This window comes from Salvelinus namaycush, chromosome 34 (genome assembly GCF_016432855.1).
Source record: "Salvelinus namaycush isolate Seneca chromosome 34, SaNama_1.0, whole genome shotgun sequence".
In the NCBI taxonomy this organism is placed as follows: domain Eukaryota; kingdom Metazoa; phylum Chordata; class Actinopteri; order Salmoniformes; family Salmonidae; genus Salvelinus; species Salvelinus namaycush.
Window position 1 is genome coordinate 9,803,195 of NC_052340.1, and position 27,611 is coordinate 9,830,805.

Consider the following 27,611-nt stretch of genomic DNA (forward strand, 5'->3'; position numbering starts at 1 on the left):
GACTGACAGCCGTGGTATATCAGAATGTACACCACAGGTATGACAAAACATTTATCTTGACTGCACTAATTACGTTGGTAACCAGTTTATAATAGCAACAAGGCACCTCAGGGTTTTGTGATATATGCCCTTAGCTGTGGTATATTGGCCATTTACCACACCTCCTCGGGCCTTATTGCTTAATTATACAACAATCGTAAAATAGGATTCTTATCCTCTTGTAGAGAGAAGAATCCTGACTAATGTAATAAGTCATAATCTCTTACTATTACCCAACCTGTCCAATCACCAGAAATAACTCAACTGCCTCAAATACAGATTTTCTGCTAAAAATAACTTGCAATTTGCTGAAATAAATAACGTCATCACTAAGTTGTCATCCACTACGCCAATTCACCATGGAGTGTTCCTTCAGAAGTTCTGAGCATGTTTCTCATTTCAAGTTGACATGGATCTGACATTTGACCTGAAAGGAGAAAAAAAAGATAGTTAGTTTCTCTCTTTTTCATCACTCCAAATTATTAAAAAAGGGGACCAGGGTTTGGGTCAATTCCAGGGTTGGAGACTGAAGTGAAATGGAATTGACCCAACCCAGAAGGGTAATGTGTTTTTGGCACAGAGCTGTACCTCATGCCATCGTAGTGTGACTACGGGGAGAGCCAGGTGACAGTGGGGACAGGTGCTGATCTGGTCAACTTCCCGCTCCTGCCTCCTGCCTTGGGCTGAGAACAATGCAGACTTCATAGAACTGGTCAAACGAGGACTGGCCTGCTCCTGTTTGTGGCTGCCATTTTCCTCATCATCATCACCTTTAGACTCCTCTGATGTGTGGTCACACTCCAGCTAGCAGTGGGGGAAGAGAATGGAACAAGTGATTTAAACACTAACCTCTTTCCATGGAGAATCTGCATTGAGAATACTTGCTTGTCCGGAAGTAGGCTTAATATAGGCACCGGAAGTAGACAAAACGAGGAGGGATGATCTGACGACGACTTGGGTTCAAGCTGTTGAATAAGAACATACCTGATGCTCCGCCATCTCCTCCAATGGGAAAGACCTCATACAGCTCCTGCAAACCACTGCTGTTCGCCTGCCTGCATCCAGAAAACAGTTTGAATATAACATAACATTGAACACCATAGTATCAATCTCATCTGACTCTATAGTGATTATGATTTCCATTTTCCAATGTGTTGAATATTACATATGGCAAATCAACTTAAACTGAAGTGTAGGGGTTAGCCTCACTGTTGGAGGATGGTGGGGAGGGGTTATCGGGAACATAGAGGTCAGGGCAGATCTGGGCATGCTCCGGCTGGTCCCTCAGAGTGACGTAGCGTCCGCAGTCGGAGCAGCGCTCGGTGCGCCTGCCACACGCCAGGCTGTGCTCCGCCATGGCCGACAGCGGCAGCTCCACCGGGCAGAACTCACAGCGCTGCAGCCTTGCCTTACACTAGTCCGACAGAGAGAGGAGTGATTCATTCTGTATAACAGTCGTTATTATACACCTGTATCAATTACAGTTTGACTATGACGATCATGTAGAGGAACTAACTCCTTTCACTGAAACGGCATCGTCATGGTGTATGTGTGGCAATGCCGGTGACCGTTGAATAGTCTCACCTCATGGTCCAGGAGCTGGCAACTCTCCACCTTTTTGTCGCACTTGGTGCACTTCACCTGTGGGAGTGACAGAGCGACAATATATTGAAAATAAACAAAATCGGGGGCCTTGATCTCTCAACATCTACTCAGGTATTTGGAAGTGATCCTGGTTTCATTACAGCAGTGGTTTACCTGGCTGTGCTGGTTCTGATGGTGCTGCTCCAATAGCTCTCTGGGAACCGGCTCATCACAGTCTGGACACAGGCATAGGAACCGCTGGCAGTGGGACTCGTGCAAGGCAAAGTTGGACACAGCCACCTCCTTGTGACTGACAGTTGGACATGAGCACAGGAGAAGTGTTAGAGGCGCCACAAGACCACAGACCTGTGTGTGCAGTGGTTTAAAGTACTTAAGTAAAAATACTTGAAAGTAGTTGTTTTGGGCATCTGTACTTTACTTGACTATTTCTATTTTTGACAACTTTTACTTTCACTTCATTCCTAAATAAAATGTACTTTTTACTCCATACATTTTCCCTGACACCCAAAAGTACTTGTTACATTTTGAATGCTTAGCAGGACAGGAAAATTGTCTAATTCACACACTTATCAACAGAACATCCCTGGTCATTCCCACATGCCTCTGACCTGGCGGACTCACTAAACACATGCTTCGTTTGTAAATGATGTCCAACATGCATGTCCAGAAAATGATGCCATCTAGTTTGCTTTATAAGGTATAAGGAATTTTAAATGATTTATAATCTCGTACATCGCCTTGGTCCGCTTGCCCTTATTTTAGCGCCCCAAAAACGTAATACTTCCAGATCAACTGTAATGTCAATACCATTGTAAAGCACAATTTCTCCCCTTTCCAACATGATCAATTACATGACCTAAACGCTGCCCGTTTCTGCATAATTCAAGCAGGCAATGAGCCCCGTCGGGTCTTTTTAAAAATGGCGGGTGGGGAAGCGAAACTAATGCGTGATAGTGAGAAGGAGAGATGTTGTGTGGGAAAATTGCTTTTTTTCACTCGATCTGTCCTACTTATCACCTTACCGCCTCTAAAATGTAAATAAAACACTATAAAGAGTTTATATAATGTGTCATTACATACCTATTTGAAGATTTGTGTCGAATTTGAGTCGGGTTTTTAGGGCGGTGCTAAAGTGATCTTAGAAGTAAACAGCGGCTTTGAGAATGATGATCGCATGCAATGATGACGCAAAAAATGACTAGGTATCCCCCCCTTACCCCCGTCACTGTCCATTTCTTGTTTTTAAACGATGAGAGAAGTGCTACACCTGGTGGAGAGAGATTGTAAGACAGAAATAGTTGCTTTATGCATGCTGTACGTTACGACATGACACGTCTAGATGTAACGGAGGGTCCGTTTTTTCAACTTTTCTCAAATACTATAGAGCCATTACCATGTCGATCAACGCTTGAATAGAAACCTAGTTCACACCCCCGATTTTGAAGTCAACACATTCGCTACAGTCCCATTAGTTTTCTTTGTAGCCTCGTTTGAATGTTGCGGTTGCGCACATTTGTACGGAATGGGGTGAGTTTACGTTAGGTATAACCCTTTCCCTTAAAATTTTTGCAATTATATTTACTTTTGATACTTAAGTATATGTAAAACCTAATACTTTTACTCAAGTAGTATTTTACTGAGTGACTTTCACTTTTACTTGAGTCATTTTCTACCTTGGTACCTTTAATTTTACTCAAGTATGAAAATGTGGTACTTTTGTGTTGTGTGTGTTTGATGTATGGTCTGAACAAACTGAACATAGAGCTGAAGAGAATGTCAAGGCCAGCTCTACTGTGATCTGTTCAAGCATTTTCACTTTCAAAGATTCTAGAAATGCCTCTCAACCTGAAATTATGGTAGCCCAGTCAATATTATTGACAATGTATCTTATTATGAAGTGAACAGTCTCTCTCAACAAACTATGTCTTTAGGAAAATTAGTAGCCGATGTATATCCTTCAAATTCATGCTGAAGAATATCCACTACTTTGATAGTTTGTTTTGAACTTTTAAAACACTTTTTTAAATATTCAAATGTTTTAATTGTCTCACCACTGGTCACAGATACGGGTTGTGTCTTCTTCCTTGTCTGCCATCGCGGAATAGGTGTAAATTCTGACCCCAAAATAGAAGTTGCAACGCCCAACCTAGCATTTGAAACCAAATTCATTAAGCCCAACTGGTGACATGGTAAATAGCATTGTGAATTTAGCAACATTGAGGTCATGTGATCATACGGCAAATTTTCTAAATAAAAGTCCACCTGACGAAATGTTACTTGGCTGTTACAGAACGTTTTTCTGATTTAAAAATCACAAAACAAATATTGTTTAAAGTTACATAAACATACATTTATTGTAAAAATAATCTATATATACGGAACGAAAATATAAACGGACATGTAAAGTGTTGGTCCCATGTTTCATGAGCTGAAATAAAAGATCCCTGAAATTTTCCATATGCACAAAAAGCTTATTTCTCTCACAAATTTGTTTGCATCCCTGTTAGTGAGCATTTCTCCTTTGCCAAGATAATCCATTCACCTGACAGGTGTGGCATATCAAGAAGCTGATTTAAACAGCATTACACAGGTGCACCTTGTGGTGGGGAAAATAAAAGGACACTAAAATGTGCAGTTTTGACACACCACAATGCCACAGATGTCTCAAGTTTTGAGGGAGCGTGCAATTGACACGCTGACTGTAGGAATTTCCACCAGAGAATTGAATGTTCATTTCTCTACCATAAGCCGCCGCCAACGTCATTTTAGAGAATTTGGCAGTATGTCCAACCAGCCTCACAACCGCAGACCACGTGTAACCAGACCAGCTCAGGACCTCCACATCCGGCTTCTTCACCTGCGGAATCGTCTGAGACCAGCCACCCAGACAGCTGATGAAACTGAGTTGTCTTCCTGTCTGTAATAAAGCCCTTTTGTGGGGAAGTTGTCACCATACAAGAGGGGCATTTTAGTATCCTCAGAACCTCTTCTAATAACATCCAGTAAAATACCGTTGAGATTGACAGCGTAAGATGCTTTTTCGGGCAGAAATCTACTGTCACTGCTGACTAAAACACAGGTCCTCATTACAGCCCTATACAGCTGTTTGCTACTCTACCTTTTAATCTATAGAAGTTGTCATCATAAAAGGGGGGTATTTTAGTATCCTCAGAACCTCTCCTAATTTTCCAGTGTCACACCATAGATTGACCGCCTAAGATACTTTTTTCGGCCAAAATGTACTGTCACCGCTGACGAGCGTTCACATTCTAAACAAACTATGCAAGTATTCCTGGGAATCACCCAGAGAGCTACCATTCCTTCATCTGGAATAACTTCTTCAAGCACATTGACTGCAGATGTTCCCGGCTGCACCTGGGCAACACGACTCACAGCCTGAGTGACGCAGACCTGCATAAGCTCGCCAAAAAGACAGAAGGCTACTCTGGGGCCGACATTAGCATAATCGTACGAGATGCCCTCATGCAGCCTGTCAGGAGAGTACAGTCGGCCACACACTTCAAAAAGGTCACTTATACACGTGATATAGTAAGTGTTTGTTTTTTCTCTACTACTGAGGAGATATCTTTTTTTTGTTTGTGATGGTACTATAGGTGCGAGGGCCATCCTGTGCCAACAGTCAATTGACGGTGGATTACCTTCTTACCCCGTGTTTGCCATCCATAGAATTGACCTGGATGGATGTGCCTGGCAACAAGCTGCTGGAGCCCATCATCTGCATGGTGAGAAACACACATTCACAGCACAGACATACTCCCTATGTTCACTGACATTCACTGCTCACAAACATACTGGAACATGCCGTTTCAACATACACCTCCAGGCATTGCAAACTGACTCTCACATTTGTGTAATTGCTGAACCATGCTCATGATTTTTGTCTTCTTTGTGGGTCCCTCTGTCCTCCAGTCTGACATTCTGCACTCACTATCCACCACTACACAACCCACAGTCAAAATGGAGGACTTGTTCAAGGTCAGGAAGTTCAGAGGACTTGGGGCTGAGAGGTACTGGTTAGCCGGGGCTTCACTACTCCTTACAATGTCTCTCCTCTCAAGGCCAATTCGTATCAAGGTGTTTTTATTTCTATTCTTTGTACGACTTTGATTTGGAAATCAGTTTAATTTCAGTTAGTTTTCAGATCCACTTTACTAGATTTTATAAAAAAACTATTTCGTTTTTATATGATTTTATTTCAGTTTTAGTGTTAGGGACAGAAAGAAGCCTACGCGTGGGAGCCTCGGATCCATTTACAGTGCCTTCAGAACGAACAGTAGCGGCTAAAAATGCTTGATTTTGCGGCAGCTTTTCTGAAATTCTGCGATACATTTCGCAATGTTTTTTTTCACGTTAATTTCATATAAAGCAATAAAAAAAGTCATATGTGCTCAGTTTTAGGACGATTTTAAGCAGAACACATAATACAAAAACAATTAGAAACATCTAAAGTGCTGAATTTAGTTTATTTTCCTGAACAAACAGCTCTGTCATAATCCACTCACACATTCCTCTCCATCAGGCTTGGGGCTTGCTATCAACACGAGATGCACCTCCCATTCTCACTCACACTCTCTCTAAAAAACCCCGAATAGATTCAAAGCTGATCAATCGCTTTCCATTTGAGGATCGATATTTCTTTCCAATAAATTGTCTTCAAAATACTTGATTGTGATTTTTTCTGAAAGGGTCGTAAGGGAGATTTAAAAAAAAAAAAGAAAAGAAAACTTGGTGTATTGTGGTTGATATGTACTTTTAAAACAGTATTACAATTTTTAAAAATCCAGAAAGATTGTGCGTTCGTGATCCGTATTAAGTTTTACACAGTTTAAAACGGCAAAGGTGATAAATTGCACTCCGTGCTTTGAGCAGCGCTCTCCATAGACAGACTGGGAGAGCAGAGTGCCGACCACCCTACTAAAACCAAGGTTAGAGGATTAAACGTTTGAGTAAAACGCCACTCACCATGATTCTTTCAGCGCTTGCCACACAGTCTTCCCTGCTACCACTTCAGTCATGGTGATCTGCGCTACTGTGGGAACTGTTCTGACATTCTCATATGCTTTGCTGATTCGAAGTTACTGTTTAATGTCGACTTTCTCTTGTTTCCAAAAACAGTTGGAAATTGTTTCGCACGTTATTTTTGTTGGCAAATGAGATTGATTTCTATTCATTGTACTGCCTGTCAGCCATCAACAATCATCCATCATATTCGCAAGTGAATACACTGACAGGCCAGGAGAAAAAACTTTGTTGACGTGTGGTTGGATTGGGCCATTTTCCACCGTAACAGTGCAGTAAATGATCAAAATTACGAACCCGCTTTCGATTGGACCCTTTATGCGCTAAAAGTGCGGCAATTGGTCAACATTACGAGCTCTCGCATAATATGCGCTCGATTGGTTGATTTTGCATTGAATTATGCGATCGCGGAATCCTGGAGGGACTGATATTAGCTAAAGTAACGTCATAGTCAGCATAGCTAATATAACTAACGCGTCAGCAGGGTTGGGGAGTAACGGATTACCAGAAAACGGTAACTGTAATCCGTTACATTACCAACAAAAATATTGTAATCAGATTACAGATACTTTTGAAAAACTAGATGGTCACTTCGAGGATTACTTTTAAATTCAGAAAGGATGTTTGCGAGAGAAAAAACATTTGACACTTCTGTTTTCTCAATTACATTCAAATCACCATTGAAAAAAGGCGCAAATTGAAGTTTGTTCCACCTAAACGAGTCTGACTACAAATCAGACCACTATGATGACACACCAAATGTGTTTGATGGATCGCGGGAAAAGAGCAGGAATAGGTGTAGGCTACAGTCCAAGCTATGTCTTCCAATGGTGCGACTGCTGTCGGCATCCAAAGATTATCCAATTTGAATAAACGCTTGGAGGTAAGGATGACAGCAGTGATGTAGTCTACGGCGATCACGTATTATTGATATCTACATAGCGAACTGATGTGAATCACACTGCTGCTCTCATTTAGCTATTTGCGCCTAGGGATTGTGGTTGTTGTGGATGGCTGTTCACAAGTCCAAATGTGTATTTGAACCCAATAATGGTTAAATTCAAGAGGTTTAAACTGCCTATCAATCATTGTTTTTTAAACTAGTGGACAGCCAGTGAATAATGCGATACTGCAACAGCTGCATAGTGCGGATCCCAGCCTATCGAATAAAAGTGGGGCTTTTATTGCTCAATCTAATTCATGCTGATACATTTTTTCTCTCTCGATAGGCCTAATGGACACATGCTCAAACTCGCACACTTTTGATATACATAAAGGGGCAATCTGTAGTTGTTAAATCCAATTTTTGGATTTATAAATTGTGACAGTTAATATAAACTCATGAGGCATTTATACGTTATATTCTTTAAGAATCAATGGATGTATATATATAATATAACTTAGAAATGCCTCATGAGCTTATATTAGCTGTTACACTCCATGAGAACCCAAAATATAAGCTTGTTTTTCTCCAATGTTTGTAAACATCGTAAATGTAAACAAACAAAGTATAGTCTCATAACACGGTTCAAATAATATTAATCTGAGAGGTTACATTTCTTCAGGCCCTTCCCTCAGATTTTTACCAAAACAGAGGTGGGGTGTCCGTTTTGTTATTGTTTTAACTCTGGATTTGCCCTTTAAACAGCTGCATATTATCATCAAGATATCAAAGTGTCACCAACAAAAAGGTTAACAATAGGCCTATAGCAAATGCAACATCCACTACCTGTCAGAAGTTTTATAACACCTACTCATTCAAGGGTTTTTCTTTATTTTTTACTATTTTCTACATTGTAGAATAATAGTGAAGACATCAAAACTATGAAATAACACATATGGAATCACGTAGTAACCAAAAAAGTGTTAAACAAATCAAAATAGATGTTATATTTGAGATTCTTCAAATAGCCACCCTTTGACTTGATGACAGCTTTGCACACTCTTGGCATTCTCTCAACCAGCTTCATGAGGTAGTCACCTGGAATGCATTTAAATTGGACTTGTTTCCACATCAGAGGTATGGCTTTTTGGCCGCAAGTCTTCCGTGAAGGTCACTTCTTACCAGACTTCTCCAGACAGTAGATGGTTGTACCAGGATCCCACGGTTTTCTGCAAATTCTGAGCTGATGTCACTGCAGGACATCTTCCATTTGTGAAGGGAAGTAAGCATGATGTGTCTTTCATCTGCTGCAGTAAGTTTCCTTTCGTCTACGCTCCTCAACGTTGCCTGTTTCTTTGTGCTTCTTCAAAAGAACTTAGACTGCAAATTTGGAAACCCATATCTGCCTTGAAATGTATGTCTGGGAGAGACCTTGCTGATGCAGTAGAACTACCGTGTGTCTTGTTTCTGTGCTCAGTCTTGCCATGCTGTATGACTTTTGACAGTAAACTGTCTTCAGCAACCTCTCCTTGTTAACTGAGTTTGGCTGTTCCTCACCCAGTTTTCTTCCTCCAACACAGCTGTTTCTGTTTCAGTTAATGATTGTGTTTCAACCTAAATATTGACTTGATGAATATTAGCACCAGTTTGGTATAATTGTTTAATCATACACCTGACTATGTTCCTACAAAATCCCTGACTTTGTGCAAGTGTATTAGAAGAATTTATGCTGTTTTGGAGGCAAGGGTGGTCACACCAAATATGGATTTGATGTAGATTTTTCTTCTGTTCACTCACTTTGCGTTTAGTTAATTTATAAATATTTATTTTGAAAGCATTCTTACTTTACAGCATTTTTTTCACACCTACCTAAAACTTTTGCACTACTGTAGGTATACTGTAGCTAAGCAAGTAATACTAAGTGTATGTTGTGTAGTAAGCTGTTAGTAGCCCATGTGCCTCACGCTAGTAATTTCGTCCCTTTTTCCCTCTTAATTTTGCCTACTGTTCTAAATTGGTGGTGCACATGCACATACAGTGGGGAGAACAAGTATTTGATACACTGCCGATTTTGCAGGTTTTCCTACTTACAAAGCATGTAGAGGTCTGTAATTTTTATCATAGGTACACTTCAACTGTGAGAGACGGAATCTAAAACAAAAATCCAGAAAATCACATTGTTTGATTTTTAAATAATTCATTTGCATTTTATTTCAGAGCTTACACTAGTGACCATATCCCCCGTGCATCCCGCAAAGGCGGAGGTGTTGCTAACATTTACGATAGCAAATGTCAATTTACAACAAAAAAAAATGACGTTTTCGTCTTTTGAGCTTCTAGTCATGAAATCTATGCAGCCTACTCAATCACTTTTTATAGCTACTGTTTACAGGCCTCCTGGGCCATATACAGCGTTCCTCTCTGAGTTCCCTGAATTCCTATCGGACCTTGTAGTCATAGCAGATCATATTCTAATTTTTGGTGATTTTAATATTCATATGGAGAAGTCCACAGACCCACTCCAAAAGGCTTTCGGAGCCATCATCGACTCAGTGGGTTTTGTCCAACATGTCTCTGGACCTACTCACTGCCACAGTCATACTCTGGACCTAGTTTTGTCCCATGGAATAAATGTTGTAGATCTTAATGTTTTTCCTCATAATCCTGGACTATCGGACCACCATTTTATTACGTTTGCAATCGCAACAAATAATCTGCTCAGACCCCAACCAAGGAGCATCAAAAGTCGTGCTATAAATTCTCAGACAACACAAAAATTCCTTGATGCCCTTCCAGACTCCTTCTGCCTACCCAAGGACGTCAGAGGACAAAAATCAGTTAACCACCTAACTGAGGAACTCAATTTAACCTTGCGCAATACCCTAGATGCAGTTGCACCCCTAAAAACGAAAAACATTTGTCATAAGAAACTAGCTCCCTGGTATACAGAAAATACCCGAGCTCTGAAGCAAGCTTCCAGAAAATTGGAACGGAAATGGCGCCACACCAAACTGGAAGTCTTCCGACTAGCTTGGAAAGACAGTACCGTGCAGTATCGAAGAGCCCTCACTGCTGCTCGATCATCCTACTTTTCCAACTTAATTGAGGAAAATAAGAACAATCCAAAATTTCTTTTTGATACTGTTGCAAAGCTAACTAAAAAGCAGCATTCCCCAAGAGAGGATGGCTTTCACTTCAGCAGTAATAAATTCATGAACTTCTTTGAGGAAAAGATCATGATCATTAGAAAGCAAATTACGGACTCCTCTTTAAATCTGCGTATTCCTCCAGGGCTTAGCTGTCCTGGATCTGCACAGCTCTGCCAGGGCCTGGGATCGGGAGAGACACTTAAGTGTTTTAGTACTATATCTCTTGACACAATGATGAAAATAATCATGGCCTCTAAACCTTCAAGCTGCATACTGGATCCTATTCCAACTAAACTACTGAAAGAGCTGCTTCATGTGCTTGGCCCTCCTATGTTGAACATAATAAACGGCTCTCTATCCACCGGATGTGTACCAAACTCACTAAAAGTGGCAGTAATAAAGCCTCTCTTGAAAAAGCCAAACCTTGACCCGGAAAATATAAAAAACTATCGGCCTATATCGAATCTTCCATTCCTCTCAAAATTTTTAGAAAAAGCTGTTTGGCAGCAACGGACTGCCTTCCTGAAGACAAACAATGTATACGAAATGCTTCAGTCTGGTTTTAGACCCCATCATAGCACTGAGACTGCACTTGTGAAGGTGGTAAAGGACCTTTTAATGGCGTCAGACCGAGGCTCTGCATCTGTCCTCGTGCTACTAGACCTTAGTGCTGCCTTTGACACCATCGATCACCACATTCTTTTGGAGAGACTGGAAACCCAAATTGGCCTACACGGACAAGTTCTGGCCTGGTTTAGATCTTATCTGTCGGAAAGATATCAGTTTGTCTCTGTGAATGGTTTGTCCTCTGACAAATCAACTGTACATTTCGGTGTTCCTCAAGGTTCCGTTTTAGGACCACTATTGTTTTCACTATATATTTTACCTCTTGGGGATGTTATTCGAAAACATAATGTTAACTTTCACTGCTATGCGGATGACACACAGCTGTACATTTCAATGAAACATGGTGAAGCCCCAAAATTCCCCCCGCTAGAAGCCTGTGTTTCAGACATAAGGAAGTGGATGGCTGAAAACGTTCTACTTTTAAACTCGGACAAAACAGAGATGCTTGTTCTAGGTCCCAAGAAACAAAGAGATCTTCTGTTAAATCTGACAATTAATCTTGATGGTTGTAAAGTCGTCTCAAATAAAACTGTGAAGAACCTCGGCGTTACTCTTGACCCTGATCTCTCTTTTGACGAACATATCAAGACTGTTTCAAGGACAGCTTTTTTCCATCTACGTAACATTGCAAAAATCTGAAATTTTCTGTCCAAAAATGATGCAGAAAAATTAATCCATGCATTTGTTACTTCTAGGTTAGACTACTGCAATGCTCTACTTTCCGGCTACCCGGATAAAGCACTAAATAAACTTCAGTTAGTGCTAAATACGGCTGCTAGAATCCTGACTAGAACCAAGAAATTTGATCATATTACTCCAGTGCTAGCTTCCCTACACTGGCTTCCTGTTAAGGCAAGGGCTGATTTCAAGGTTTTACTGTTAACCTATAAAGCGTTACATGGGCTTGCTCCTACCTATCTTTCCGAGTTGGTCCTGCCGTACATACCTACACGTACGCTACGGTCACAAGACGCAGGCCTCCTAATTGTCCCTAGAATTTCTAAGCAAACAGCTGGAGGCAGGGCTTTCTCCTATAGATCTCCATTTTTATGGAACGGTCTGCCTACCCATGTGAGAGACGCAGACTCGGTCTCAACCTTTAAGTCTTTACTGAAGACTTATCTCTTCAGTAGGTCATATGATTGAGTGTAGTCTGGCCCAGGAGTGTGAAGGTGAACGGAAAGGCTCTGGAGCAACGAACCGCCCTTGCTGTCTCTGCCTGGCCGGTTCCCCTCTCTCCACTGGGATTCTCTGCCTCTAACCCTATTACAGGGGCTGAGTCACTGGCTTACTGGTGCTCTTTCATGCCGTCCCTAGGAGGGGTGCGTCACTTGAGTGGGTTGAGTTACTGACGTGATCTTCCTGTCTGGGTTGGCGCCCCCCCTTGGTTTGTGCTGTGGTGGAGATCTTTGTGGGCTATACTCGGCCTTGTCTCAGGATTGTAAGTTGGTGGTTGAAGATATCCCTCTAGTGGTGCGGGGGCTGTGCTTTGGCAAAGTGGGTGGGGTTATATCCTTCCTGTTTGGCCCTGTCCGGGGGTATCATCGGATGGGGCCACAGTGTCTCCTGACCCCTCCTGTCTCAGCCTCCAGTATTTATGCTGCAGTAGTTTATGTGTCGGGGGGCTAGGGTCAGTTTGTTATATCTGGAGTACTTCTCCTGTCTTATCCGGTGTCCTGTGTGAATTTAAGTATGCGCTCTCTAATTCTCTCCTTCTCTCTTTCTTTCTCTCTCTCGGAGGACCTGAGCCCTAGGACCATACGTCAGGACTACCGGGCATGATGACTCCTTGCTGTCCCCAGTCCACCTGGCCTTGCTGCTGTTCCAGTTTCAACTGTTCTGCCTGCGGTTATGGAACCCCTACCTGTCCCAGACCTGCTGCTTTCAACTCTTAATGATCGGCTATGAAAAGCCAACTGACATTTATTCCTGATTATTATTTGACCATGCTTGTGATTTATGAATATTTTGAAAATCTTGGCTCTCTCTAATTCTCTCCTTCTCTCTTTCTTTCTCTCTCTCGGAGGACCTGAGCCCTAGGACCATACGTCAGGACTACCGGGCATGATGACTCCTTGCTGTCCCCAGTCCACCTGGCCTTGCTGCTATTCCAGTTTCAACTGTTCTGCCTGCGGTTATGGAACCCCTACCTGTCCCAGACCTGCTGTTTTCAACTCTTAATGATCGGCTATGAAAAGCCAACTGACATTTATTCCTGATTATTATTTGACCATGCTTGTCATTTATGAACATTTTGAAAATCTTGGCTCTCTCTAATTCTCTCCTCTCTTTCTTTCTCTCGGAGGACCTGAGCCCTAGGACCATACGTCAGGACTACCGGGCATGATGACTCCTTGCTGTCCCCAGTCCACCTGGCCTTGCTGCTATTCCAGTTTCAACTGTTCTGCCTGCGGTTATGGAACCCCTACCTGTCCCAGACCTGCTGTTTTCAACTCTTAATGATCGGCTATGAAAAGCCAACTGACATTTATTCCTGATTATTATTTGACCATGCTTGTCACTTATGAACATTTTGAACATCTTGGCCATGTTCTGTTATAATCTCCACCCGGCACAGCCAGAAGAGGACTGGCCACCCCTCATAGCCTGGTTCCTCTCTAGGTTTCTTCCTAGGTTTTGGCCTTTCTAGGGAGTTTTTCCTAGCCACCGTGCTTCTACACCTGCATTGCTTGCTGTTTGGGGTTTTAGGCTGGGTTTCTGTACAGCACTTCGAGATATTAGCTGATGTACGAAGGGCTATATAAAATAAACTTGATTTGATTTGATTTCATTGTCTGCTTATATGCACCGCTATTTATCCTACGGTTCTGACTTGCTGTACAGGGAGAATAATGTAAGAACGGCCCATGTTCTGAATTCTGTCGCTGTACATTTTAAAAGTGCTGAACAAATAGTTATATTGACGTCCGTCCTAGCTCGCTCCGTCCTAGTGTCCATCCTAGCTCACTCATTAATGTCTTAATCAAAATTACGGTATGCCTCTTATCCACTCGTCGTTCCCTTATGCCATAGTTTGTATATCTAAATTGTCAGAAACCACATATGTTTTTCAAAAAGGCAGTAAATGACGCTGAATGAAATGTTTCGCTGCCAGACAAGGCTCCGCTGATAGCCAGGTGTGGCAGTGGTAAGGTGTTGGTACTGCTGTTGGGACTCTGCTGTTGGACAGCTACATCAGACCTTATGTAGGCCCTAACAGTCACCGTTAGTGCAATTCATGTGTTGTGTAGTGGCTTTGCCGGCATGCATAATGATATGTAATTTTTTACCCCACCAAGATTTACATGCTAAAATCACCAGTGCTTGGTATAGATTTTCTAGCAGATTTAAGTCAAAATTTTAACTCAGCCACTGTGGAACATTCACTGTCGTCTTGATAACCAACTCCAGTGTAGATTTGGCCTTGTGTTTTAGGTTATTGTTCTGTTGAAAGGTGAATTCATCTCCCAGTGTCTGGTGGAAAGCAGACTGAACTAGGTTTTCCTCTAGGATTTTGCCTGTGCTTAGCTCCATTTTTGTTTTTTAAAATATTTCTTTCCCCAATTTCATGATTACGAACTTGTCTCATCGCTGCAACTCCCCAACGGGCTCGGGAGAGGTGAAGGTCGGGTCATGCGTCCTCCGAAACATGACCCGCCAAACCGCGGTTCTTAACACCCGCTCGCTTAACCTGGAATCCAGCCTCACCAATGTGTCGGAGGAAACGGCATTCAACCGACGACCAAAGTCAGCCTCCAGGCACCCTGCCCGCCACAAGAAGTTGCTAGAGCGCGATGAGCCAAGTAAAGTCCCCCCGGCCAAACCCTCCCCTAACCCGGACGACGCTGAGCCAATTGTGTGCTGCACTATGGGACTCCCGGTCACGGCCGGTAATGACACGGCGTCACTACAGCCTGGGATCAAACCCCAGGCTGTAGTGACGCCGCAACACTACGATGCAGTGCCTTAGACTGCTGCGCCACTCGGGAGGCCTCCGTTTCTTTTTTTTATCCTGAAAAACTCCCCAGTCCTTAACGATTACAAGCTTACCCAAAACATGATGCAGCCACCACTATGTTTGAAAATGTGGTAGTTACTCAGTAATATAATACTTTGTATACAGGACAAAAAGTTTATTGCTTTGAAACATTTTTTGCAATATTACTTTAGTGCCATGTTGCAAAATGGATGCATGCTTTGGAATATTTTTAATTCTGTACAGGCTTCCTTCTATTTAGTCTGTCAATTAGGCTAGTATTGTGGAGTAACTATAATGTTTTCTCCTATCACAGCCTTTAAACTCTAACTGTTTCAGTCACCATTGGCCTCCTGGTGAATTTCCTGAGCGGTTTCCTTCCTCTGTATTGATACACCATCCAACATTGAATTCATAACTTGACCATGCTCAAAGTGATATTCAATGTCTGCTTTTTGAAAATATTTCAAGCTCTGCATCGCGAAACAGGCAAAATATAGACTACTACCTACAATTTGTGATATTGTGTTCAAAATAAGACGACTTTTATTTTGAAGCTATTCGCGCCATTTGGACCCGTTAATGTCGCTGATTTCACGGAGCTATGGGAAGTACAGATTGTGAATAAAGTCGGAGTTTCACTTGCCTGTTCATCGTAATAGAAACCGAAAGGATCGACTCCATGACTCCCCCTCTCCATTCCTCCGCAGCTGTGAGAGGCGCGTCACCAAATCGTCTATAATAACCCGTCATTGGTGAACCTGTTGCGAGGCAATTACGGTAATAACGTAATTTAGGGGTGCCATTGCAGTGCTACCCAACATCGTTACATGGAAATGAACACATTTTCTACTTATGTTCAAGTGCATCCAAACCAGGTATAATTTGAAATGTGATGCTGTGTTGTTTTACTGTGCATGCATGGCCCTTTTTAGTGGGTAGGGATAGCCCGGCCCTACCTATCTGATTATCTTTCTTCTCAGGCCCAGTCCTAACTGACCCCAATAACCAACAAAGGGAAACCATTGACTAAGTAGTTTGCCTCAACCCATTTTCTCTGCAAAATACTCTCATGGTCAACAGAGCTGATCATGTGCTGGATATCAGACAAACAGCAGTAATACACAATTGCATTTCTATTGTTTTGTAACTACACTGAACTAAAATATAAAACGGAACATGTAAAGTGTTGGTCCATGTTTCATGAGCTGAAATAAAAGATCCCAGAAATGTTCCATATGCACAAAAAGCTTATTTCTCTCAAACTTCATGCACACATTTGTTTGCATCCCTGTTAGTGAGCATTTCTCCTTTGCCAAGATAATCAATTCACCTGACAGGTGTGGCATGTCAAGAAGCTGATTAAATCATTACACAGGTGCACCTTGTGCTGGGGACAATAAAAGGCCACTAAAATATGAAGTTTTGTCACACAACACAATGCCACAGATGTCTCAAGTGTTGAGGGAGCTGACTGCAGGAATGTCCACCAGATCTGTTGCCAGATAATTAAATGTACATTTTTCTACCATAAGCCGTCTCCAATATCGTTTTAGAGAATTTGGCAGTACGTCCAACTGGCCTCACAACCGCAGACCCACGAGTATGGCGTCGTGTGGGCGGTTTGCTGATGTCAAAGTTGTGATCAGAGTACCCCATGGTGGCGGTGGGGTTATGGTATGGGCAGGCATAAGCTACGGACAGTGGACACAATTGCATTTTACCGATGGCAATTTGAATGCACAGAGAACTTTACGAGACCCTGAGGCCCATTGTCGTGCCATTCATCTGCCGCCATCACCTCATGTTTCAGCATAATAATGCTCGGCCCCATTTCGCAAGAATCTGTACACAATTTCTGTAAATATAAGAATTAGAGCCGTAAGCCTGATATAGGCCCCCGGCCACCCTACAGTGTGCAGGACCCATTGATTCTTACAATTTGTAACACTCATGTCCCATCGAATGCTTGAAAAAAACTATGCAAAGTAACAAAATGTGATGTCAGATCACGTAAAAGTGGATTACTTACGCCTTGATCACACTGACAGCGTCATTGCGTTTTGATACACCAGAAGTACATTTAATTCCAATGGAATGCTTTGTTTGCCTTGAAGCATTGCGTTGCAGAGGCAGTTGCAGTGCGTTCTGTGTGGTGCATACGTTGGATCTATCGAACGTAAACGTCAAACTGTCTGCGTAGACGGCTTGACAGAAATGGTAGCAGAAGGGGAATGTTTTTCTTTTATTGCACACTTATCCAGCTGATGCTGCGTTCCATTTTGCTGAATTAAGCTGTCGGTGTGATCCAGGTGTTAGGCTTTAGGAAAATCAACCAACTACAGAGATTGATGGGGAGGGAAGCGGGAGAGGAAGAGGACCCATGTACCCCCGCTTCAATCAAACAGCCTTCAGTCAACCACTTGGCTTCAGTCATCCCCCAAGATTGAAGTGGGAGACAAATCCAGCTATAGCCTCCTCCTTGTCAGGCGTCTCACACTGGGCAGACAGGGGTCCTCTCACACTGGGCAGACAGGGGTCCTCTCACACTGGGCAGACAGGGGTCCTCTCACACTGGGCAGACAGGGGTCCTCTCACACTGGGCAGACAGGGGTCCTGGGATGGACAGCTCACACAGCTTCCCCACATACGGTTGTGGACCAAGGGTGACCTCGCTGAAGAGGAGGTCACCCCTGTCTACGCAGCCTGTAATGTTTTTGAAAAGGGAAATGTTTTTTAAGTGGATAGTGAATTTAATTTCCTTACTACGCTATCAATTAATTGATGTAGTGATTTTACAATGTGTTTTACGGTATTTTCGAAGTACTCAATTTGAAATATGCAGTATTTGGTTGTGCATTTTATTTGTTAAACTTTTCTATGTTTGTATTTGGAAAAGTTTGTGTGCCTTTTAATGATCAAATGATAATAAATATGACTTACAGTAGGTTGGGTTTGTCTTCACAGGCTTCACATCACAGGCTTCTTTACCTTTATGGAAAGCTGGTTTTGTATCACATTGCTCCTGCTGCGGTGGTTGCCTGGGAAGCCGTGCAGACAGAGTAGATGTTGAATTTTCTAAAATGTCTATCATTACTGCGTGATGATAGTGGAAAGACACAAGGAGAGGGATAGTGATTAGCCCCAATGACACAAGCTACATCAACTGTAAGAACACAACCCACACACTTGAAGGGCATTTTACAAATCCTAACGTTTTACACACCGCAACTCCTTTTGTGGACAACATTCCTTCATCTCAGACTCAATGTAGGGGGCTTGGGGATGGAAGAACAAAAACTGTACAGTGACTTACAGGTGTGTTACAGAAAATGTACTTTTAACAAGTCAAAGCAGCCACAGCCACAGTTGCATTAATTAACATTAGCCCCTCTGTGGTAGCAAAACTCATGCAAAACTCATGACTCCAATATTAGCAGGCAGTGTTTAGACTGTCCACTTTGAAGAGCTGAGACAGAATGGCTATATAAGGAATGGAACATATAGGACCAGGGCCCTGCTACCATTATAACCTATACAGCTGTCAGATGTGGGCGTTAACAAGCAAGAACTGAGATGGAAAGATAATGGTGGAGAAAGGTCAAAAGAAGCTATTTTCATATAGAGGGAGGGGACTCTATACATTATGCAAAGACAGCATACTATAAAGGCAGGACTCTGTAATATGAGAATTTTGTATTTTCCATGGAAGGGCTCGGCTATGTTACGTTTGTAATAAAGTCTAAATTGAATTCACAAGTTCCGGTATCTGTGCAACTATTTGACTCAATGTTTTTTCACAACCCCCCCCGATCTCCCCGAAATGTTGGCTACCGTGTCTGACTCATCAAACTCTGAAACGTAGATTATGGTTAGCGCTTGTAAGATCAATAGTCAATGACGCTATAGCATCCGTCTTTAGAATTTCCTCCCTGGCGATACTTATCGAATGTTCTCCCTTTAAAAGGTATAGCAACTTCTCTCAAAATGTGCACTGCACACGCGTGACATGATTGTAATTTTCGGTGCAGCCCGTCCACCCAATTAAAAAATATATATATATATTTACACTGCCGTTCAAAAGTTTGGGGTCACTTAGAAATGTCCATGTTTTTGAAAGAAAAGCAATTTTTTGGTCCATTAAAATAACATCAGATTGATCAGAAATACAGTGTAGACATTGTTAATGTTGTAAATTACTATTGTAGCTGGAAACGGCAGATTTTTTATGGAATATCTACATAGGCGTACAGAGGCCCATTATCAGCAACCATCACTCCTGTGTTCCAATGGCACGTTGTGTTAGTAAATCCAAGTTTATCATTTTAAAAGGCTAATTGATCATTAGAAAACCCTTTTGCAATTATATTAGCATAGCTGAAAACTGTTGTTCTGAATAAAGAAGCAATAAAACTGGCCTTCTTTAGACTATTTGTGTATCTGGAGCATCAGCATTTGTGGGTTCGATTACAGGCTCAAAATGGCCAGAAACAAATAACTTTCTTCTGAAACTCGTCAGTCAGAAATGGAAGAAACTGAGATGTCGTACAACGCTGTGTCCTACTCCCTTCACAGAACAGAGCAAACTGGCCCTAACCAGAATAGAAAGAGGAGTGGGAGGACCCAGTGTACAACTGAGCAAGAAGACAAGTACATTAGAGTGTCTAGTTTGAGAAACAGACACCTCACAAGTCCTCAACTGGCAGCTTCATTGAATAGTACCCGCAAAACACCAGTCTCAACGTCAACAGTGAAGAGGCAACCCCGGGATGCTGGCCTTCTAGGCAGAGTTCCTCTGTCCAGTGTCGGTGTTCTTTTGCCCATCTTAATCTTTTCTTTTTATTGGCCAGTCTGAGAAATGGCTTTGTCTTTGCAACTCTGCCTAGAAGGCCAGCATCCCGGAGTCGCCTCTTCACTGTTGCGGGTACTATTTTATTTTGAATTGATATAACATTTCAAATTACAATACAATACAAACATAAGACATCACGACATGTATATTTTTTCTGAATAAACATAAAATAGCATTAAAAGTAAAAAAAAAAAATATTAAAAAAAGAATCACAAGGATTGACTTTCAAAAGTTAAGGTTCCTAAAAGAGAATCTATAAAAAAAGATAAAAAGCCACGCATCCACCCGAAATGAGAAGCAGCCACTGCTCTCGGATGTCGTCGTTCTTCGGAAAATAGTGTAACGTTAAATGTACAATATGGCATCCAGTCACAACACAAGCATGCTGGTAAGAAGCTCGCTAGCTAACAGTAACAGTCACACCACAAATGAAAGGTTACCAGTGTCTTTGCTAGTACTTTCTGCTTGAGCTAGTTACTAGTAGCTAGCTTAAGATTTGTAAACAAAGCCAAAACAAGGCGTAGGCGCACATGCGATGCGGTATACATTGAAATAAATAAAGATGATAAGACGCTACCATTGGTGTATAACATTTCTGGCTTTATGTGACGTTGCATAAGGCCGCAAGTAAATCCTTGGTAATGCATGCCTCCTGAACCCAAGTGTTTAACACAGGGGAGGTAACCCTGGGGAGTAACTTTACCAGTAATTTTTCTATTTAGCAGCTACAGTCAGTCCATCTGGCCTTGCTGCTGTTCCAGTTTCAACTGCTCTGCCTGCGGTTATGGAACCCCTACCTGTCCCAGACCTGCTGCTTTCAACTCTTAATGATCGGCTATGAAAAGCCAACTGACTTTTATTCCTGATTATTATTTGACCATGCTTGTCATTTATGAACATTTTGAAAATCTTGGCTCTCTCTAATTCTCTCCTTCTCTCTTTCTTTCTCTCTCTCGGAGGACCTGAGCCCTAGGACCATACGTCAGGACTACCGGGCATGATGACTCCTTGCTGTCCCCAGTCCACCTGGCCTTGCTGCTATTCCAGTTTCAACTGTTCTGCCTGCGGTTACGGAACCCCTACCTGTCCCAGACCTGCTGTTTTCAACTCTTAATGATCGTCTATGAAAAGCCAACTGACATTTATTCCTGATTTATTATTTGACCATGCTTGTCATTTATGAACATTTTGAAAATCTTGGCTCTCTCTAATTTTCTCCTTCTCTCTTTCTTTCTCTCTCTCGGAGGACCTGAGCCCTAGGACCATACGTCAGGACTACCGGGCATGTTGACTCCTTGCTGTCCCCAGTCCACCTGGCCTTGCTGCTATTCCAGTTTCAATTGTTCTGCCTGCGGTTATGGAACCGCCACCTGTCCCAGACCTGCTGTTTTCAACTCTTAATGATCGGCTATGAAAAGCCAACTGAAAATTATTCATGATTATTATTTGACCATGCTTGTCACTTATGAACATTTTGAACATCTTGGCATAGTTCTGTTATAATCTCCACCCGGCACAGCCAGAAGAGGACTGGCCACCCCTCATAGCCTGGTTCCTCTCTAGGTTTCTTCCTAGGTTTTGGCCTTTCTAGGGAGTTTTTCCTAGCCACCGTGCTTCTACACCTGCATTGCTTGCTGTTTGGGGTTTTAGGCTGGGTTTCTGTACAGCACTTCGAGATATTAGCTGATGTACGAAGGGCTATATAAAATAAACTTGATTGATTGATTGATTGATTGATTTTCGTACTTGAGTCACCCTACTTTGAATTGGTTTCGTCTAAATATCATCCGATTTCATGAAAAACATGATTTTCACTGTTCTGGACCTTTAAGCGTGTATATATATGTGTGTGTGTGTGTGTGTGTGTGTGTGTGTGTGTGTGTGTGTGTGTGTGTGTGTGTGTGTGTGTGTGTGTGTGTGTGTGTGCCTGCATTGGTGCCTCCCTAGGCAGAGGGGTTGGCTCCCACAATGTTAACAATATAGGTTAGGGATTTCCGAGACTATTGGTGCGTGCATGCATGTCTGTGTGGGTGTGTGTGTGAGAGAGAGAGAGAGAGCTGTTTAGTATTCCGTTGATGTATGACGCTATGACAGTATTGATGTCCATGCCCCCATTTGCCTGTCTAGTAAACATTATGTTATGAGGGTGATTGACCCCAGACAGTGCAGTGCACATGTCAGTGAGATGGAGAGCCCGTAGTGCCCTGGTCAAAACTAGCGCACTAAATAGTGAACAGGGTGCCGATTAGGATGTAGCCTGAGTGTGTCGTGTCAACCAAGGTTATGTTGATAATGGTATTACTTTTCTTATTTATATTCTTCAGACAGACGCCGTAGGTGAATCAACGTGTGGCAGGCTGGTTCATTTCCTAATTCAGCCTCAGTAATCAACTGTTAGCTCTACCCTCACAGTCACAGAGATAGGGTGGGGCTCTACTCTACCCTCACAGTCACAGAGATAGGGTGGGGCTCTACTCTACTCTCACAGTCACAGAGAAAGGGTGGGGCTCTACTCTACTCTCACAGTCACAGAGATAGGGTGGGGCTCTACTCTCACAGTCACAGAGAAAGGGTGGGGCTCTACTCTCACAGTCACAGAGAAAGGGTGGGGCTCTACTCTACTCTCACAGTCACAGAGATAGGGTGGGGCTCTACTCTCACAGTCACAGAGAAAGGGTGGGGCTCTACTCTACTCTCACAGTCACAGAGAAAGGGTAGGACTCTACTCTACCCTCACAGTCACAGAAACAGGATAGGAATCTACTCTACCCTCACAGTCACAGAGAAAGGGTAGAGCTCTACTCTTACAGTCCCAGAGAAAGGGAAGGACTCTAGCCTCACAGTCACAGAAAAAGGGTAGAGCTCTACTCAACTCTCACAGTCACAGAGAAAGGGTAGGACTCTACCCTCACAGTCACAGAGAAAGGGTAGAGCTCTACTCAACTCTCTCAGTCACAGAGAAAGGGTAGAGCTCTACTCAACTCTCACAGTCACAGAGAAAGGGTAGGACTCTACCCTCACAGTCACAGAGAAAGGGTAGAGCTCTACTCAACTCTCTCAGTCACAGAGAAAGGGTAGAGCTCTACTCAACTCTCACAGTCACAGAGAAAGGGTAGGACGGTAGTCATATTTTCATACCATCCCTGTACCATACTGGGGGATACGGTATTAGCGGCAGTGCACACATAGGGCGCCATTTCTTTCAACAACAAAAAAAACTGAATGACTTGACACACAAAACCAATGAAGGCAGCAGGGATCTTTATCCAGGAGGGGATTGATTGTCTCTACAATAATGGGTGATTGTATTTTCTAGTGTATTCATGTCCTCTACCCGTTTTCCAATTCAATGTGCCTGTTTCATAGACTCCAGTATTCCTGTCTTACAACCATCTCTCATCTCCCTCTCATCTCCACTCCCCTTAGTAAAGGTTAAAGGCCAGGATGGGATGGACCTCTCTATATTACAGCCAGTACTGTGCACACAGGAGCTCTTTTATGGTTCTACCACAATTGACATAACCTTATTAAAAGCACACAGTTCAACCTTGATGAATCTCATTTTACTAGTACTTACATTTACGACACAGCCAGACAGCTGTGCTGTATATCATTTCGCCCTTCACTGCTGATAGCTAATGGCATACAGTATGCATAGGCAAAACGCTTCAGTATTCTGGAAAGGTTTCAACAACAAATCCTTCCTCCAGTCATATCATTTGAATTGTAGTCATTTCAAATCAGCTATGTAACTTCTCGTGCACTGAGATGCAGTGTCTTAGACCACTGCGCCACTATAGCCAGTCATGTAGTTGAGGTTGTTCTACTGGCCATAGTATCTCTCATTTGGGTGGATCGACTCGTGTTGCATTCCAAAAACGTTGCACACTACTGGCCATTAGTTACATCATCATGGCTGTGACAAAGCAGTGCTGCACTTTATCGTCAGTTTGATGGCTTGGTTCATTTACATGTCTCTCCACTTTGAAACCTTGAGTGTGGTGACAGACAGTAAGGTCACATCGTGTACTGTATAATAAGGTCACATTGTGTATAGTGTTTGTGGTTTTGTTATACTATACAATAACCAAACCTTTGGTGGACCTCCAGAGAACCCTATCAAAAGGGTTTCCAAGGCAACCCCAGAACCTGCACCAATTAGAACTCACAAAGGCTCTCCCCAACACTAAACTGCCTGGAGATTAGAGAGGAAGGAAGATCAACCGAAAGAACACAGCATTAAACAAACAGAAAAACTGACTGACTGTGTGTGTGTGTGTGTGTATGTGACGTCTGTTTGGGGAGTAGATTTGATTAAACATGTCCCGAAGGCTTTGTTCCGCTCACTGTGTGACACACGCACGCACACACACTACCTTATCAGGGTTCATGCTCTGTTATTACCAGAGAGCTCTTACAACGCCAAAGGGAAAACCAATAGCAAATAGTTTAGACTAGCTGATATGTGTGAACTCTGTTTAGAGTATTGATAGGACACTGCTGTGGCTGGTCTGCTCTTTGGGCATACATGTACTGAGGCAGGCAAGAGGCAACTTTGTTGAAATAGCTGGTTTCATGGGTCCCCTGTTTGCGTGTGTGCCAGGGTGCATGTGCCTGCGTATGTATTTGTTTCTGTATGTGTGTGTCTGTGTATGTGGAAGGGTGTGGATGTAAGAGTGTGTGTATTTTTTTGGTGTCGCTGATTTCAATGCTGCTTCCCCCCCCCCCCCCCCCCCCCTTCTTTGTGCAGTCTCATTTGGCTGTGAGGCGTGTGCGTGGAGTGTGGGTGCGTGCGTGCCTGGGGGTGTGTGAGTGTCTGTGCAACCAGGGAAGAGCTTAGGCGTATCCCTCACCATGGCAACAACATCTTCCCACGCATCCTGCATTCTGACACACTCTCCTCTTGTGTGTGTCTCTCTCGCTCTCTCTCTCCCTCACTCTCTCGCTCTCTCTCTCCCTCACTCTCTCACTCTTCTCTCTCTCTCTCACGCTCTCTCTCTCTCTCTCTCTCTCTCACTCACTCACGCACTCAGTCAATCTCCCCTGTCCTCTCATGCTCTGCCATTCCATCCGCTAATGTTGGACCAGCCACTCGCTAAGACATGTTCTCTACAGCATGCAAGGGATCCGTGGGCGAGTCAAGGTAAGCTTTCACATGAACCTTGAGGAGGACAGTAGTATAGAAGTCGTGTCATACACACTATATTCCTGTTTTGTTTTCTCTGACTGCTGTGACAAGAAGACAGTGGAAGGTGGCATGAGTGCGTATGAGAGACCGTGTTAAACTGTTGCTGTGTGTTCGTCAGTGTGAGAGCACCGCCAGCTGCAGCCTGGCTGCTGTGAGAGAGAGATGGAAAGAGAGAGAGAGAGAGAGAACGTGGGTCCGCTTAGCTGCCAGTCATATCAAAGGCGCTGGCTGTGCAGAAGTATTTACTTGTGTGTGTGTGTGCGTGTGTGTGTTCATCTGTGTGTATGATTGTGCGTGTGATTCCATGCACACGCTTGTGTGTGTGTCTTGATGAGCACACTCCCTCAGAAGCTTCCATTGACACAGAGGGAATAAAGTGTTCTTAGCTTTTGAAAGCCAGCCCATATAAATAAAGTGCCTGATTGATGGTTCACAGATTCATCTCTGGAAATGGAAATGAACAACATTAGCCACGTTCCGGTACATCAAGTGCAGATTGAGCTTCCTCTGTCTAATATATACACCCAGTCATTCATCTAAAGAGAGAATGTGCGTGAGTGTGTCACGTGCATGTGTGTCACTGTGCGTGTGTGTCACTGTGCGTGTGTGTGTGTGTCACTGTGCGTGTGTGTGTGTGTGTGTCACTGTGCGTGCGCGTGCATCACTGTGTGTGTGTGTGTGTCACTGTGCGTATGTGTCTGTCACTGTGTGTGTGTCTCTGTGCGTGTGTGTATCACTGTACGTGTGTGTGTGTGTGTGTGTGTGTGTGTGTGTGTGTGTGTGTGTGTGTGTGTCACTGTGTCTGTGATACTGTAGATGCAAATCTCCCATTGTAATGTTCTGCAACGTCTTGGTTTCTTTCTCGTCATCCTCTTGGTGACAGCTGGAAATAGACCTATATTGGGATCTTCTCAGGTGTACTGCTGCCTCTCAGATCTCTGCCAGCCAGCCAGCCAGCCAGCCAGCCAGCCAGCCAGGCTCCAGCTATGAGAGGTGATACGTAGATCAGTGGAGGCTGGTGGGAGGAGCTATAGGAGGACAGGCTCATTGTAATGGCTGGATTGGAATTAGAGGTCGACCGATTAATCGGAATGGCCGATTAATTAGGGCCTATTTCAAGTTTTCATAACAATCGGAAATCGGTAATAATATATATTTTTTTACACCTTTATTTAACCAGGCAAGTCAGTTAACTTCTCTGCGCTACGGATCCCTTTTACGGGATCATTTTCCTAAACAACCACTGAATTGCAGGGCGCAAAATATTACTACAAATATTTATAATCATGCAATCACCAGTGAAATATAGCAAAACACAGCTTAGCTTGTTGTTAATCCACCTATCGTGTCAGATTTTGAAAATATGCTTTGCAGCGAAAGCAATCCAAGCTTTTGTGAGTGTATCAATCAATGCTACAACAGCTAGCCCCAAATTAGCATGGTCACGAAAGTCAGAAAAGCAATCAAATTAATCGCTTACCTTTGATAATCTTCGGATGTTTGCACTCACGAGACTCCCAGTTACACAATAAATGTTCTTTTTGTTCGATAAATATTACTTTTATAACAAAAAAACGCCATTTGGGTTGCGCGTTATGTTCAGAAAACCAAAGTCTCGTTCCGTTCGACGAAAATTCCAAAAAGTATCTGTAATGTTCGTAGAAACATGCCAAATGTTTTTTATAATCAATCCTCAGGTTGTTTTTAACAAACGTAATCGATAATATTTCAACCGGACCGTAACCGGTTGAAATATTGGAGAGCTACCCCTCTCGCGCGCAGGAACTAATCAGAGGACACCTGACTAGTTTTGAAAAATCTCGCTCATTTTTCAAACTAAAAGCCTGAAACTATGTCTAAAGCCTGGTCACAGCCTGAGGAAGCCATTGATAAAGGAATCTGGTTCATACCCCTTTAAATGGAAGAAAGACGGGCCAGGAAACACAGATTTAAAAAATAAATCACTTCCGGGTTAGATTTCCTCAGGTTTTCGCCTGCAGAATCAGTTTTGTTATACTCACAGACAATATTTTGACAGTTTTGGAAACATTTGAGTGTTTTCTATCCTAATCTGTAAATTATATGCATATTCTACGATCTGGACCTGAGAAATAGTCCGTTTGCCTTGGGAACGTTATTTAAAAAAAATAATAATAATCTGACCCCTAGCGTCAAGAGGTTAAAGAACACATTATTATTTTCAATGACGACCTAGGAACGGTGGGTTAACTGCCTTGTTCAGGGGCAGAACG

At 42.8% G+C, this 27,611-nt stretch overlaps 2 protein-coding genes across 2 annotated transcripts; one reads left to right on the top strand and one right to left on the bottom strand.

Moving 5' to 3' along the window:
- Positions 1-106: 106 nt before the first annotated feature.
- Positions 107-3,838, bottom strand: LOC120028831 (XIAP-associated factor 1-like). Its single transcript, XM_038974079.1, has 7 exons — positions 3,696-3,838; positions 1,798-1,933; positions 1,624-1,680; positions 1,249-1,453; positions 1,024-1,094; positions 628-843; positions 107-466 (listed from the first exon to the last, which is right to left on the bottom strand). The coding sequence occupies exons 1-7, from the start codon at positions 3,737-3,739 to the stop codon at positions 434-436; spliced, it is 762 nt and encodes a 253-aa protein (XP_038830007.1). The 5' UTR covers positions 3,740-3,838; the 3' UTR covers positions 107-433.
- Positions 3,839-3,914: 76 nt separating this feature from the next.
- LOC120029163 (vacuolar protein sorting-associated protein 4A-like) lies at positions 3,915-26,356 on the top strand. The gene is made up of 7 exons (XM_038974465.1): positions 3,915-3,937; positions 5,004-5,172; positions 5,259-5,387; positions 5,575-5,672; positions 25,260-25,314; positions 25,478-25,510; positions 26,294-26,356. Exons 1-7 carry the CDS (start codon positions 3,915-3,917, stop codon positions 26,354-26,356), a joined length of 570 nt encoding a protein of 189 aa, XP_038830393.1.
- The last annotated feature ends 1,255 nt before the right edge of the window (positions 26,357-27,611 follow it).

Excerpts from the sequence above, each read along its gene's own strand:
- LOC120028831 (XM_038974079.1), bottom strand. The coding sequence starts at position 3,739 with ATGGCAGACAAGGAAGAAGACACAACCCGTATCTGTGACCAGTG. Across the intron at positions 1,934-3,695 it reads ACCCGTATCTGTGACCAGTG|TCACAAGGAGGTGGCTGTGT; the intron begins GTGAGACAATTA and ends TCCAACTGTCAG. Across the intron at positions 1,454-1,623 it reads GCCAGCTCCTGGACCATGAG|TGTAAGGCAAGGCTGCAGCG; the intron begins GTGAGACTATTC and ends CTGTCGGACTAG.
- LOC120029163 (XM_038974465.1), top strand. The coding sequence starts at position 3,915 with ATGTTACTTGGCTGTTACAGAAC. Across the intron at positions 5,673-25,259 it reads AGAGGACTTGGGGCTGAGAG|CCACTCGCTAAGACATGTTC; the intron begins GTACTGGTTAGC and ends ATGTTGGACCAG. Across the intron at positions 25,315-25,477 it reads GGATCCGTGGGCGAGTCAAG|TGTGAGAGCACCGCCAGCTG; the intron begins GTAAGCTTTCAC and ends TGTGTTCGTCAG.